A 15,431-nucleotide genomic window follows, 5' to 3' on the forward strand; every position below is an offset into this window, starting at 1 on the left:
AAAAAATTTAACGAGGGCTGGAATCCAGTCGAAGCTGGGGGTCTAGGTCCTCATGCCCAAATTATATTACTTGAGAAAATATACAACGGGGGGGACATAGTACCTAAACCCCGACAATCAAAAATACAATCATATACAACCATTCCTAGCAAAGCTCCTTTAAATTTCAACATTTAAGAAATTGTCTTCTGGCATTTTTTGAAGCAAAATCATCAATTATACCATCATACTCCAAGTCTTAAACTTTCGGCAATTTTGTTATCCTTTGCCTTTTTTTATATATATATATATTACCAGAGAGTTGTTTCCTAAAAGACATGACTTCGATAATTTGTTTACAAAAATTACCTACACATGATATAACAAAATTTTCCTATCAAAACTATCATTCCAACACATTATATATTATAAAAACACTAACACATAGTCTAACATATTATAAAAATTGAACCTAAAAATTGGGTTTAAAATGAAATCAATTATCAAATAATTCAATGATCAATTAGTCAAGAATTCATTTCATCAACAACAATAATTCTATACATCAATTATCAATTTATCATATAATTCTATGTCACTTGCATTGCAAAATTTTATATTAAATTATAAATTGATAATTCAAATTTTAAAAATTAGTTACCTCAAAACTCAAAATGGTTGGTGGTGAGGGAATGTACTTGCAGCAGCGTTGCTGAGACTGAGGAGTGTGGAGTGGAGGATGCCCTCCCCTGCGGCCTGCCTGTTTAGCTGCTTGCAGCAGCTTGCTGAGAATATTGAAGATGTAGGGAACGGCAACAGAGAAGTGGATGATGTAGGGATTAGGGTTTAATTGGGACCTAGTGGTCCCTTTATGTTTTGTTATGTTTTTTTTTATTTTTTTCTAATTTGCGGCTGGGCCCTGTTGTTTGTTTAATTTTTTTTTATATAATCTGCTGCTGGGCTCTTTCTCTAGCCCTTTTGTTGCCTCTTGGACTCTTGCCAGCCCCTATTTGGGCTGTGAACTTTTTTTTTTGTTTTTATACTTAGTTATATGGATTTTTTTTTTTATTCTGGTGCCCTCTTCATTTTGGGGCCCTGGACAGTTGCCCCTGTGGCACTGGGCCTGGGCCGGCCCTGCTCACAGGTATTGTAAACAAGTATAAGATTTTGTTGTTTGATACAAGCGATAGTGGGGGAGAAGAAATAAAACATAAAATCTCAAGTCGAAGGATAGATTCTCTTAACCACTTGCGCTATAAAGCCCTTGCAGATTTAAGATATCCTCAATTTGCAGTTAATTTAATCAAGGTTGAGTTTTATGGGTCAAATGCTGTCCATGTTGTGTTTTGACTTTCTATTCTTTAACATTCAAAATATATACTTCACGCAAGGAAGAAAGAGACCAATTACAAAACCAGAGCATTTTTTTTATTGCTATTCTATACTTTTATTGTATGCATAGATGATATGAGTCGATCACCAGCTAAAACTAATGGACTCAAAATGCAGATTTTCTGCCAAACCCGACGAACAAATGGTTGCAACTTCATGCCTCATTTTCTTCGGACCACTCGCAAGAACTCCAATACTTGATTCTTTGCACTCAAATATCACCTCTGCAAAACCAACACTTAAAATAGTTAAACTAAAGCCGATGTGACTTAGGCCAATTGGTCAGGTAGTGTTCTCGTTCTTTGTGCACCAAAGTTCGAGTCCCCTTCTACGTAAATTAAAGTAGGTCATAATATCGTTTTGTAAAAAAAAAAAAAACAAGGTTAATTTGTTTTTTAGTATGCAAGTGTGACAATCTGATGACTTACTCTTGAGGTCTGGTCTTTCACCATAGTGCACATTTGTTGCTTGTGTAAGAGACTGTTGAGGAAGGCTTTCCAACTCTCTGTCGGCATTGTAATACAGTGACTGTGGTGTCCCCATTGGAGATGGCCCTTCCATGTTCTGAATCTGCTTATTTTCCATAGCGTTCTTTTTCTTGTTCCATAAAACTGCTCCACTAGCTGTTGAGGCTATGGAAACACATATCACCAATATGTTAAGCACAGCTCTTAGAGAATACGAAAATATCGTGTTCGAATTGTGATCAATAGGGTAAATGTAGTAGCGCGTAATGGTCCCGATCAAGATAAGGAACACGACGAAGGAAGATGAAATTATGAGGGCAAGCCAGAGCCAGTGGTTTGTGCCCAAAATTGGTGATACAGGTGCATCAGTTGCATTTGGTTTGAACCATATGGATCTAACAGGCTTCGAGCCATCTGTTTTTGGTTCTGTCTCTCTTGTCACGTAAGCCTCGATTTGGAGATTCAGGTTGGACATGTCGATTGAGGTGCTGGACATTGGAAGAATTAGGTCTAGCATGGTGAGGTCCAATGAATTTTTAAATGCACAGATTAAGACCACTTTCGGAACCTTGTAGGTGAATGATGTACTCAGCAGGAGGAGCTCTCGGATTATGGAGATGAATGGGGTAATTCCGCTGCCTCCACTCACCATTACAAGGGTGTCATGCCTACAAAAAGATATCATCCATTAATGTTTGTCACATTAAGGTACTAAGGTTAGATTAATTTATTAAATACTAATTCTGGTACTTTAAAAGGTGATTAAGTTGAGAATAGTATTCATTGGATTAACACTAATGAGGGAACTATTTTTTTCGTTATGGTGCAAACCTTAGAAAATGAGTTGAAGCAGGTCCATAAGGCCCTTCAACTGCGACCTCAATCCGATCGGTTGGAGAAGGGGATGAAAGCATTTGGTATAGCTTCTTGCTCCAACTTCCTTCACCTTTGACAACGATGCTAATCTTTTCTGGTTCCAAGCTACTGTTGGAAGTAACAGTAAAAGGATGCCACTGCATCTTAGAAATACTAGGAACGTTTATGAACATGACGCTTGTTGGATTATATTTCAGCCCTGCCAATATAAAAAACACAAAAACAAAAATCATTAGTTTCTTGTAATAAGTCATAATTAATCATTTTAGGCATAAACTGATCATTTTCTCATATTGTCAGTAATTATATATTAAGTAATTTTCTTTTAGAGGAATAGTCTAATATGTTATACCATAAGACTGTTGATCTGAATCTTACTTTCAAATGAAAGTTTTCATTGTTATATCAGTCTAGAAAGTAATCTATAAGTACTTCCAAAGTGTTACCTGGGGTCTTGGCCAAGTTGAGCTCTAGGGTTTCGCATGGCAAAACACGTGCAAAGATTAATCGTGTGCTGGTTCGGGATTGTAAGAATCTCAGGTAACGATCAACCAAGAAGAGGTAGAAACTGGGGAGCGCAATGCAAGCATAGGCGATGCCAACGTGAAGGATAAAGAAGAACATGAAGAGGATGTAAAGGTAATGAGTGTAGAAGAAGAGCTCAAACATTTTACGTCTAATGCGAGGGATGGCAGTCGCCCACATGAACAGTCCAGAGAGCAAAGCCAGCTCTCCAGCTACATTTGAAACGCCAACCTTATCCCATATTACCATCTGCATTAAAAAAAAACATAACACATCAGTCACAGTCAAGAAGGGAGCATGTATGTAGTGTAACAAAACAGCATTATAAAAAAAGAAAACGAGAGTGCGAAAATCATTTTCATTTCTCATAAACTTTATGTACTTTCTATTTTTTACTTTTTAAACAAAATATAGCTTTAAAGAAAAAGAACATATTTTAGCCTTTTACAATGGGGCGAATTTTTGTTTATTATGTTTCTAATTTAGTCGGAAAGCATAGGAGTGATTTTAATTAAGGAAAACTAATGAAAATGACTTGAAAATTTTGAGTTTTAACCAAAAACCATGTAATAACTTTATTTAATTGTTAGGACAAAGCCCAAAACTAAATTAGTCTAATTAAAATGGCCCAAATATTAAGTTTATGATTTTATCCCTAACAACAAGCTTTTGTCCGTTAATCTCTCTTCATTATGGATCTCTCTCATATTATCTCCCCCATTTTTTCCTGACATTCAAAACCTTCCATTTTTCTTTCTAATCTCGCATAGCAACTCCATTTCTATCACTATGTAAAAACCATAGCTTCGACCCCAAACCTAATTTTGAGCCGTCTCCATCTCTATGAAAATTGGAAACGATCTCTTACAAGAAAAACGGTATGATTTTGTCACTCTCTCTCTCTCTCCCTCCCTCCCAAAATTTCTCTCTCTCTCTCTCTCTGTAAAGATGAGCAAGGGATATGCACTTTCACCGACATCGGCAAAAAAGCCAAAGGTGAATTTCTGCCCTTCCCTCCTCATTCATCTGATTATTAACCTTTCAATTTGATGAAGAAGAAAAGAAGAATTTGAGGTACTGTTTTTCAATTTTTCTTCTTCAGTGGAGTTCATTGTTTGTTTCTCCAGAAAATAAATTTGAGATTTGTTAGCTTTTTGTTCAGTTTTTTTTCAGATACAATGTATTTTTTTTTTCAAATATAGTTTTGCCAACATTTTTTTTTCCAGAAACAATGTTATTTTTTTGTTTTCCATAAATAGTGTTATATTTTGGTTTTTTTTTCCTTCAGATACAGTGTTTGTTTGTACACAAACAAAACAAACACTGTATCATATTATTTTTCCTGAAATAGTGTTATGTTTTGGTTCTTTTTTTCAGAGATAGTGTTTTTTTTTTTCCAAAAACAATTTTATATTTTGGTTTTTTTTTTTCCAGAGACAGTGTTAGTTTTTTTTTTTCCCAAAAATAGTGTTAGTTTTTCGCCGGTTTGTTCTGACGGTGGTTCTGATTTTTTTTCCATAAACAATTTTAGTTTTCCAGAAACAGTGTTAGTTTTTACACATTGTATTTGATTTTTTTTCTAGAAACTGTGTTATTTTTTTTGTTTCCAGAAACAGTGTTATGTTTTGAGTTTTTTTTTTTTCAGAGACAGTGTTAGTTTTTTTTTTTTTCAACTGTCCCACTTTGTGACAAATACAATACTCCAATTTAAGATCTCTTTCTGTTGTTTAGTTGTTTGTTTTCTTGTTTTCTGAAATCTTTTTCCAGAATAATATATGTTTTTATATGCATGAAAAACAAACCTGCATGGCTATATATCTAGTTCCCAATCAATCAACTCAAAAGTTTTCATTTGAAATTTCTCTTAGATTTCCACACAACATTAAATATTCAAATCAACTGAATAAAAATAGTTGACTAATTACCTGGGAAATTTGTTCAGTAGCAGCCCAGTAAATGATGTAACAAAGGCCATGAGCAGTGAAGAATGCCAGGACTATGTGTCCAAGCCAGATATGGTACTTGATGCTACCTTCAGAGGTGAGACCAAAAAGTGCCAGAACCGAAGAGCCACGTGCCAGAGGAAAGAAAAGAAATGCAAGGCATACGTTCCCCGCAAGCCCCAGAACCAATGCTGCACTATCCAATTTAGATTCCCATCTGCCATCATTATCAGACACAAAATTGATTAATTCTAATTACTTGTGCTATTTTATTTAGTCAATGTCAAATTTTATCACAATCCAGTTTGAAAAATGGTTTTCGCACATTTTTTTTCTTCTGTATTTTGTTTATTTTTTGTCTTTAAATTGAAAAAAAAAAACTAAAAACTAAATCAATAGACTAAGGTGTGCAGATCGAGGAGAAAGATATGTGAAATTCGTTTTCCAAATCACAGCATGCCCTTCATTTTTAGGGTATTATTAGGAGAATGATCTTACACTTGTTCGTGGTGTTTTGCTGCTGATTGTGTGGTGATGTTCTTAAACTTGTTGTGCAAATATGTTGACAAAGACCACACCAGGAGTGTAATGAACATCACGAAAAAGGCCAGCTCTATCCCAGAAACAATTCCTAAGGGGCCTTTCACCAGCATAGGTTGTTTCCATACAGCAAACCGATTCTTCTTTGTTCCACTGCTGCTGATAATCGAAATCCAACTAGAAAAATGTTAATATTATTGCTACGTACACTAATATTCTTTTGTCAAATAAATACTTATGTCACACCATATGAATCTGAATCTACACTTGAGCAAAAATCAATCTACTATATCAATATAAACATCATATGCTATACCAGATAGTGGCAAAATCCAACAAGAAAGAGACAATACATTATGCCAAGGACATATGTCGAGATGTGGGTTGAGAGTATATATAAGATCCCAGCTCATTTTTGGAGTTGTGTTCTATTGTCAAATAAGTACTTACGTTGTTAGACTTAAATATGAATCCCACTTAAACAAAAATCAACGTATTCTCATTTCACAGTCCAACGACATAAACATCTCATGTTACAAGAGTATATGGTAAAAGAAAAACATTATCCCTAATTCACATATGCCACGCACCTTTTCAGTTCATGGTTATTCAACTTCTTTCCCAGATGAAGATACACACAACCCAACACCGCAATGAACAAAATGGGAAATGTGTACACCAGAATTGTTCCACCTGCATAGCAACATTATATCCAAAAAATAATTAGAAAACCTTCTTATTACAAATTTAACTAAAAGCATTCAAAAAGTTAATCAAGATTAATCGATTAATAGAACCTTCTGCTCCCAAATAGGTACTTGAGCTAGCCTTTAGTCTGATTTGAGGCAGCCAAATTTGCCTATATGTGTTGGTAGGCATCATGAGCCAAATTAAAAGAGTCCCCGGAAACACTACAAATATTGCTAGAAGCCTTATTGCTGCCCTCACAATATGAATTCCTTCATGGGAAGGTGGTGATGAACTTTTCACAACCTGCACTGCATCCATCTCTGCAAATTTTGTTAGTGGCTTAATTACACTTCTGTGTTGTAATTAAGAATGTTAATAGAATTTGATGTATTTATAGGAGGGAACGAATTATATTGTATAGTAATGGCTATAGAATGTCAGGCTTTGGACTTTATGGAAAACGGCATGGTTCATGCCCCTGCAGCTTCCTCCAATGTTAGATTTCTTTACACGAGGCACTTGCATACCAAGTTGGAGGATCATGAAAATAACTGTTTATTTTGTTTTCTGTTTTTTATTTTTATTTTGTTTTTTGTTTTAATGAAGTCAACCACACATGCAAGGATCATGCAACATTCCTTGATGATTGATGATAATCATTTATAACTAACAAACAAAGAAAAATATCCTGGAAAAGTTGTAAAGTGTGACGAAATTATTAGTATTGTTCAATATTAATTAAGGTACTATACTATGAGTGAATTATAGGTTTTACTACACTTATTTATATGTTATATTATAATTGAATTCATAAGATAACATGATGATATTGTTATACTCCGTCTCTAATTTAATAATATTAGAGACTAGTGCAAGTGGTGAATTACCTTAGTGATTATGGTATTTTTATTCAACTCAGTATGTCTCGGGTTCAAACACTCCCCTCCTCCTTAATATAGATTATAATTGAAATATCGCTTATAATAAAAAAGAAAAGGATAATACTAGAGAGATTAAAATTTTAAGAAAAATTACAATTAAAGTATACTTTTAATACTTAATTTTCTATTAAAACAAGACTTTTTAAACATTTAAAAAAGAAACAAATTATTTCACCTAAGAAGTGATGTGATAACTTTTTTAAGTTGCTTTTTACATTTACGATGTTACCCCTTGTGTTTAAACCATCTCTTTATTTTTTGTTAGCTGTCGTGCTTCTCTCCCTTTCTATTTCATCTTCTTGGTACAGTTGTGCTTCTCTCTCTCATGCCCATTACCCAGAATTCAAATAGAGAGGTATTCATGATTTTCTTCATCAAAACGAGGTATTCATGATCTTCTTCATCAAAGCTGCTTCTCAACTCAGGCTTCACTGCAACTGTTGTGAAAGGTCATCCTCTGGTGTTTTTTAGGTGCATGTATACACCAACTTCCCAGTATGCATGTCTGTCTCCTTCATCAAAATAGACCGTTAAGGCTAGACTGACATCTCTCTCTCTCTCTCTCTCTCAATTTGTACTAACATCTGTAAGAAGAGCTTTCAAACGGTAAATGCAAAACTTTTCAGTTACTTGCACAGCTAAATATCTATTTTCTTCACATGCCTTTATATGAAAACCATTATTTACCTTTTTCTCTCACCTTCCCAATAGAAACCCATACAAGCAACCAAACCTTATAATTTCTCCAACCACACACACACACACACACACCCCCTATCTAATTTCTAACCGTCAACAACCCTTTAAAAAATAGAATTCAACTAACCACTGAAACTACGACAATCAAACATTTTTACACATGCATGCATGCATCGATGCACCCACTGTTCCATATCATACAAAACCTACATACTGATTATACTAATTTATACAAACTAATTCCACTAAAATGTATACAAAATTGATTCTACATGTATTTGAAATTGATTTTGTAGAAATGGTCGATGACAGGATGAACTAATTCTGCAAAAATGGTCGAGGACGAGTTGAATTGATTCTGCAAAAAATGATAGAGGACTAATTGAACTGATTCTGCAAAAATGATCGAGAACTGATTAAACTGATTCTGCAAAAATGGTTGAAGACGAGTTGAGCTAATTCTACAAAAATGGTCGAGGACTAATTGAACTGATTTTGCAAAAATGGTTGAGGATGGGTTGAACTAATTCTACAAATATGATCACTAGTTCTACAAAAATAGTCGAGGACGAGTTGAACTAATTTTGCAAAAATGGTCGAGGACGGTTGAACTGATTCAGCAAAAATGGTAAATGACGGGTTGAATTGATTCTCCAAAAATGGTCGATGACGGGTTGAACTGATTCTGCAAAAATGATCAAGGACGGGTTGAACTGATTTTGCAAAAATGGTCGATGACGAGTTGAACTAATTCTTCAAAAATCATCGAGGACGGGTTGAACTGATTCTAGTAATAAAGTATACAAACTGATTATACATATAATTTCAAAATCGATTCTGCAAAAATAGTTGATAACAGGTTGAGCTTATGACACATATTAATTTTGTTGGAGGTGTGAAGGTTGAGTTTTATTAACAACCCTAAAGCCTTAGGGGTATAGCTAGTATTTTAAATATTGTTTCTATATTTTTGGGCTGGGTTTTAATTGTTTTTATGTTATTGTCTCTCATTGACATGTTTAATGTGACAGCCCGTCCCTGATTTTAAGAGTTTTTAAAGTTTTAATAAAGGATTTTACAAAAATGCCCTTTGAGGCACGCGTAGTATTCGAGGTTAATCATTGTGTCGTGCCATCTAAGATTTGTTTTCTTGACATATCCTCGTAGTACACGTCGCTACGGAAGCGTGGGCGTAGACGGTTCGTGATTTGGAGTTATAACGAAAAAGATTTTAAAGTTTAAAGTTTGGGCAATTTATGAATTTTATTATAAAAATTTTGGTGTGCCATTTGGATGGCCCAAATTAAAGGAAATCTAGAATGGATGGCTTAGATGTAAGGGAAAGAAAATAAAAATAAAAAGATGAAGGAAGGCTTTGTGTGTGTGTGTGTGCGCGTGACTGGTGAAGAAAAATAAGAAGAAGAGATTGGGCACAGCTGCCCAACTAGAGGAAGAGAGCAGGAGCTCTGGGAGAGAAAGGAGAGAGAGCTGGGCGAATGGAGAGAAGAGAGAGATAAGCCCGGCCAATCGGAACGGAGGAAAGGAGGAAATGAGGGAGATAGTGGCACGGGGAATTGGCCGGATCCCCTTCGCCCGTTCTTGACCCGGTCGGCACCCATGCCTATTTTCGATGATTTTCACCCGTTTTTCCTGCGAATTGCTTCAAGAAACCTCATGGGACCACTCTAGGAGCCTTCCTCTGTCCATTCCATCTCAAAATTGGAGAGATTTGGCTTTGAAAATGGAGAAAATCGCAAGAAAGGGGTGCGGCGGCGTTGGCTTCGAATCACCCAATCCCGAAGCAATTCCTTCCAAGTTTTACCACCCATAGCATCCTCTTGAGGCCTAGAACAAAACCCAAGCATTGGTTGGGACGGCGGAGTTGATTTGAGGACAAATTGGAACTCACCAATTTCTAGGGTTCTTCACAAGTTTGAAGGAATTAGAGCCTTTCCAAGCCAAATTGGCCTTGGCCACAGGTATAAAGTTTACTCTAATCATTGAGATATTCATTTTTGTAAATTTTGGTAATTTTTGGAAATAGTTGGATTTTCCGGGGAGCCGGGGCAGCCGACCGCCACCTGCGGCGGCGCGTGGCCAGTGGCCCGCCAATGTCATTCTTAGAATGTGTTTAATGTTCTAGGTTCAGTTTTGATAATTGATTGACGTAAATTGAGTAATTGAACCTAAGTTTGTTACGATTCGTGGTTAGGTGAAAATGTGAATTAACGATCCGACCGTTGGATCATCACCAAACTTTGATATGTTGTAACACGTAATATTTTAGGATTATAGGAACTTACGGATTGGGAATCCGATATACGAATCTTCCGGAATTGGAGTTGCAAGTTCATAAAATAGAATGTAAACCGTCACTTGGTTTTGACAATTGACAGAGATCCGACCGTTGGATGGTAAGGAAATTTTAGGATGTTGTTCTAGAGATATATTGTGGACCTCTGGAAGTTATGGATTGGAAATCTGAGTTGCAGATCTTCCGGATCGAACTACGTAGTGACGTGTTTTATATAAGTTATATATTCTATCGATATGATTTCTGAGGTTTGATTTGATGATTGTTCTAGGCGCCGATCGTCATGACGTCTTGATGTGTTATGCTAGGGAGTTTTAGGGTGAACTCCAGGTGAGTGGGCAATTATTTTCGGTTTATACCTATATACTACTGATTTTTCCCAGAAATTGAATTTAAATGAAAGTATGTTTTAAAATGCCATGCATACATAATATATGAATTATATGAATTAGTATTTGATGCATATATATGAAATGGTGTTGTGGACACACAGGTGAGTATCAGGTGAGTTTTATGTGTTCATGTGAATTATTAATGATATGAATTGTGTTGAGAGCTTATAACCTGCACCACTGGTGTTAGTGCTTATATTATTCACCCCGCACCATACGCTCACCTTGGATCCAAGGAGGTGCATGTCGTACAGACCACGAGAGGTGGTTCCGACATGTCGTACAGACCACGAGAGGTGGTTCCAACTTGTAGGTGACTTTAGATTATTATATAGTTGTTGATAAGAAAAGCACTATAGCGTATTCTTACACCATTCTTGTCGTATAGACTACTTCAGGTAGTTCCGATTTATGTGCAGAGTAGTGCCGTACAGGTCACAGTGGTGACTCTGGTTGGATTGGATATTGAGCTATAAAATTAACCGTACAGGACAGCTGCAGGGTCTCCGATTGATTCCTTATTTCACCTGTTATATTGATGCATCCTTATCATGTTTTGAAGTATAGCATGGCATATTTCTTGAAAAGTGTTAAAGACTTGTGATTTGGGTTATTTACTGTTATATATGGTTATATATATACTATTTTTCTGGGAAAGTATACGGGTTTTACAGCAAGGGGTTAGCGTTTTGATAATGAGATGATTTTTGAAAAACCTTGTTTTACTGACCCACTCAACTTTGTTTTGCGCCCCTCCAGGTTCAAGATAGCAGAGTTTTGGTGGCGACGAGGAATCCAACGGTGTTCTAACAGAATTCACAAAAGTAGGATTCACCCTCAGGTGTTACCTCTTAGTAATTGTATCTTTAAAGCTTTTGAACTGTGCAAATGGTTACGTCACTCTCACGTGATGGCCAGCATGCCCTCATGCGGGACGGGGTGTGTCAGTTGGTATCAGAGCCTAGGTTATAGTCCTGGACATCTTAAGAATTCCCTAGTGTCTTCTATCAGAACTTTACCGCCTCGTAGATAGCCACTTTGTTCAGATAAGCTTAGTTTCCCCAATTTAACTTAGTTATGGGAAACTACTAATGTGATTCAGTCTGTTATCCGTCCTTCCCAAATGACTCCTTTTGTGAATGGTTATAAGTTGAATCTAAATCACTTTATGGAAATGAAAGACCGGAGGGAGCAGATCGATGGCTTAATCATTTGGAAAAGGCGTTTCAGATTCTGCAAGTTAGGGGAATCTTTCTTTTGAAAGGTAGGTCGAGATGATTACCTGGTTTATGAGTATTGAATTTGCATCTTGGTGTAGACAGGAGTCTTATTCGATGTTATCGGAGGACATAACTGTATGAGAGTTGTTTAAAGAATTGTTTAAGAAAAGATTTATTCCTCCGGCATATATTGATGATAAGAAGCAGAAGTTCACAAATTTGAGACAAGGAAAGATGACGGCGAATGAGTATTATAGAAAGTCTACAGACTTGCCTCGTTTCCATTCGGAAGTTGTTGCTAATCCGATCGAGGTGTTATGTCGTTTTAGGCTGGATAATAAGAAGAAATGGTGTTCTTCGGTGACCACTATTCATTGTACTTCTTACCAGGAGTTTACGAGATGTTGAGAATTGAGGACTCTGAGAACATGATCAGTAAGAGTAAAGAAGAATAAGAAAAGAATGGGAATCAAAGGAAAGACGATAAAGTTAAAGATCCGTCATATCAAGGACCTTGAAAGACTCAGAGCTTCAAAATAAGTGAAGCTATAGCTAATTCTTCCAGCTGAGGTTTTAGTGCCACTGGTCAGAGGCGAAGTGATAGATTTACTGGTGACCCCAGATCTCAGAGACAAGGTGACTCTGGTAGAGGAAATGTACCTTTGTGTCGTAGGTACAATAATAGACACTTTGGAGAGTGTGGGAAGCAGTGAATGTGTTCATGTGTGTTGACCTATATTGACTTAGAAATGCCACATAATTTGCCATGTAATTTGCCATGTCATCAATAATGCAATTGGTAGTTAGTTAGGATGGTTATATGTGGCTTACAAGAGAAGAAAGTTAGTTAGGTTATAAGATGTATAAAAGGTTGTTTTCGGTCTATCTTGGGTACTGAGAATTCTTTCAATCAATACAATTCCTCTATCATCTTTCTACTTCTTATCTTGAGTTCTTCTTACTGAGTTCTTCCTCTTTATTTTTCTGCAATTCTAATGCTTCTGTTAAGATGGTATCAAGAGCCATGACGGTCTTTGGTGCTACATTTTCCGCTGACGAGTTCGTTGAAGTTTTTGGTGGGTTGTTGCTGTTCGTATAGACTTGCTGATTGGATTTTTCTTCGAGTCTTGGGTTGCTACGCAAAGTATCAGGTTGACTACTTTTCTCTCTTATCTTCTGCACACCAAGTGTTTGTGTTTTTGCATCAGTGAAGAATTATGGTGATTTTGGGTGTTTGCTTGGTTATTTGTATCTGGGTTCTTTTCGTACATGATTAAGGTCGATGCCAAGTGTGTTTGATAATATTGAAGTTTGAGAATTGTATGTTGAGAAAAAGATTAATGTCAAGACTGTTTAGGTATAGAGTTTTCATTAAAGTTGAAATTTGTAGAAGATTGAAACCAGAAGGTTGGTAAATTTGTCAAGCATATTGAGTTGAAGTTGTTGCTTTATTGAGGTTTGTGAAGTATAGTGTGTTGTAGACTCTCCGAATTTGTGCAAGTTGGGAATATATTGTTCTTTCTTGAAACTGTTCAGCCATCAACATGTCTGATAAGTCCGTAAGAATTGAGAATTTACTGGGAATGTTAACCGTTAAGTTGCAAGATGATAACTTTGTGAAGTGGGATTATCAGTTTCGGTCAGTATTAAGAGGGTATGATTTCTTGGATTTCTTTACTGGTGAGTCACCTTGTCCACCAAAATTTGTGATTGATACTGAAGCTGGAGTAACTAAAGAAATTACTGAGGCGTATAAATCTTGGGTTCAAAAAGATATGGCGATGTTGAGTTTGCTAATTGCCACTCTTTCTGATGATGCAATGGAATATGTGATTGGGTGTAAAACTTCTCATGAAGCCTGGACAAACTTACAAGACAGATATGCTTTAGTGTCTCGGGCTAGGATAAATCAACTGAAGACTGAATTTCATACGATTCAAAAGGGTGGTGATTCTATAGACAAATATCTGCTCAAATTGAAGGCAATTCGAGATCAGCTTATTGCTGCAGGAGAGAGAGTGACAGATAATGATTTGGTGATTGCTGCATTGTCTGGTTTGCCATCTGAGTTTGATGTAATTAAGACAGTGATTCTAGCAAAGGAAACTTCAATTCCTTTGAAAGATTTCAGGGCACAATTGATTGGTGCTGAGTTGACTATAGAAGCAAGAATCAACACATTGACAAGTGGCATGGCTGCGATGTATGTTCAAGGGAGTCACTCTAAGAATGGGAGTCAAACTAGTGGTTATTCACAAGGAGAGAGTTTAAGTACTGGTTCAAGGGTTGTTGATGGTCAAGCGTATCAAGGAAATAACAGGTTTTACAATAACAGAAATGGTTATAGTTCTTCACATAATTATAACAGGAATAGTTATGGGGGATATGGTTCATTCAATAACTCAAGGTCTTATCAGGGTTATCGACAGAGAGGGGGAAACAATTATAATGGTTCACGGAACTCTTGGAATGGAAATTCTTGGAATGGTAATACTAATTTCAGATCTGGTGCTGTGGTTGAATGTCAAATCTGCTCTCGAATGGGGCATACTGCTCCAAATTGTCTGAATAGAAGTGATACAGGTTCTTATTCAAATGGATTTCAGATTACTACATGTCAAATTTGTGGGAAGAAAGGGCATAATGCTCTTAAGTGTAGGCACATAAACAATTATGCATATCAAGGTGCACCTCCACCTCCTTCTCTCACTACATTTTCTGCTCAAGCTAGCAGAATTTAGTCAGAATGCTCAAGGATTTAATGTTGCTGATACGTGGGTGTTGGATACAGGGGCATCACACCATATGACACCTAATCTTGGAAATTTAAATCAACCGATTCAAAACAATGGTGATGAGAAAATCACCATTGGTAATGGGGAAGGTTTGATTATTAAACACATTGGTTCTACAATACTTACAACTCCATACCATTCATTGTCTCTCAAAAATATATTACATGTTCCAACAATTACTGTTAATCTTTTGTCTGTCAAGAAACTTTGCAAAGATAATAGTTGTTGGTTCACATGCGATAAGAATGTGTTTGTTACAGGACAAGGCAACATGACGGATATTGTACCAAGGCAAGAGTAGATGAGAGCTATATGAGATTCCTGTGAGTGTATTTTCAAGAAGAATTGGTGTTGTTTTCAATAAAGTTGTGGCGTTGCTTGGGAAGGCTGTGAAGAGTTCAACTTGGCATAAGAGACTTGGACACCCATCTGAAGAAGTTCTTGCTATTATGCTTCGAAATGCAGGACAGTCAGCTTGTGAGGATTCATCACCTTCAATTTGTTCTTCCTGCTTTTCTGGAAAAATGTGTAAGCAACCTTTCTCTGTAAAAGACACTATGGTTAGTTCTATTTTTGAAAAGATACATTCAGATATATGGGGCCCTGCTCCAACTAAGTCTTTAGAAGGCTTTAGGTACTATGTGAGTTTTATTGATGA

The 15,431-nt window shown here is 36.4% G+C and overlaps 2 protein-coding genes and 1 long non-coding RNA gene across 3 annotated transcripts in view; 1 reads left to right on the forward strand and 2 right to left on the reverse strand.

Annotated features, from left to right (window-relative positions):
- The window catches only part of LOC126618689 (uncharacterized), an 86,751-nt gene that overhangs the window by 5,326 nt on the left and 65,994 nt on the right, over positions 1 to 15,431 (forward strand). The window lies entirely within an intron of this gene.
- LOC126618729 (uncharacterized) lies at positions 7 to 1,116 on the reverse strand. The gene is made up of 2 exons (XR_007621836.1): positions 641 to 1,116; positions 7 to 348 (listed from the first exon to the last, which is right to left on the reverse strand). It is a non-coding gene; the product is annotated as an uncharacterized LOC126618729 (long non-coding RNA).
- Positions 1,456 to 6,730, reverse strand: LOC126618527 (ferric reduction oxidase 2-like). The gene is made up of 8 exons (XM_050286627.1): positions 6,520 to 6,730; positions 6,313 to 6,415; positions 5,681 to 5,881; positions 5,165 to 5,399; positions 3,161 to 3,488; positions 2,670 to 2,913; positions 1,800 to 2,506; positions 1,456 to 1,595 (listed from the first exon to the last, which is right to left on the reverse strand). Exons 1-8 carry the CDS (start codon positions 6,728 to 6,730, stop codon positions 1,456 to 1,458), a joined length of 2,169 nt encoding a protein of 722 aa, XP_050142584.1.

This window comes from Malus sylvestris, chromosome 1, assembly GCF_916048215.2.
Source record: "Malus sylvestris chromosome 1, drMalSylv7.2, whole genome shotgun sequence".
In the NCBI taxonomy this organism is placed as follows: Eukaryota; Viridiplantae; Streptophyta; class Magnoliopsida; order Rosales; family Rosaceae; genus Malus; species Malus sylvestris.

Excerpts from the sequence above, each read along its gene's own strand:
- LOC126618527 (XM_050286627.1), bottom strand. The coding sequence starts at position 6,730 with ATGGATGCAGTGCAGGTTGTGAAAAGTTCATCACCACCTTCCCATGAA. Across the intron at positions 6,416-6,519 it reads TACCTATTTGGGAGCAGAAG|GTGGAACAATTCTGGTGTAC; the intron begins GTTCTATTAATC and ends GTTGCTATGCAG. Across the intron at positions 1,596-1,799 it reads TGAAAGACCAGACCTCAAGA|AGGTGATATTTGAGTGCAAA; the intron begins GTAAGTCATCAG and ends TTGGTTTTGCAG.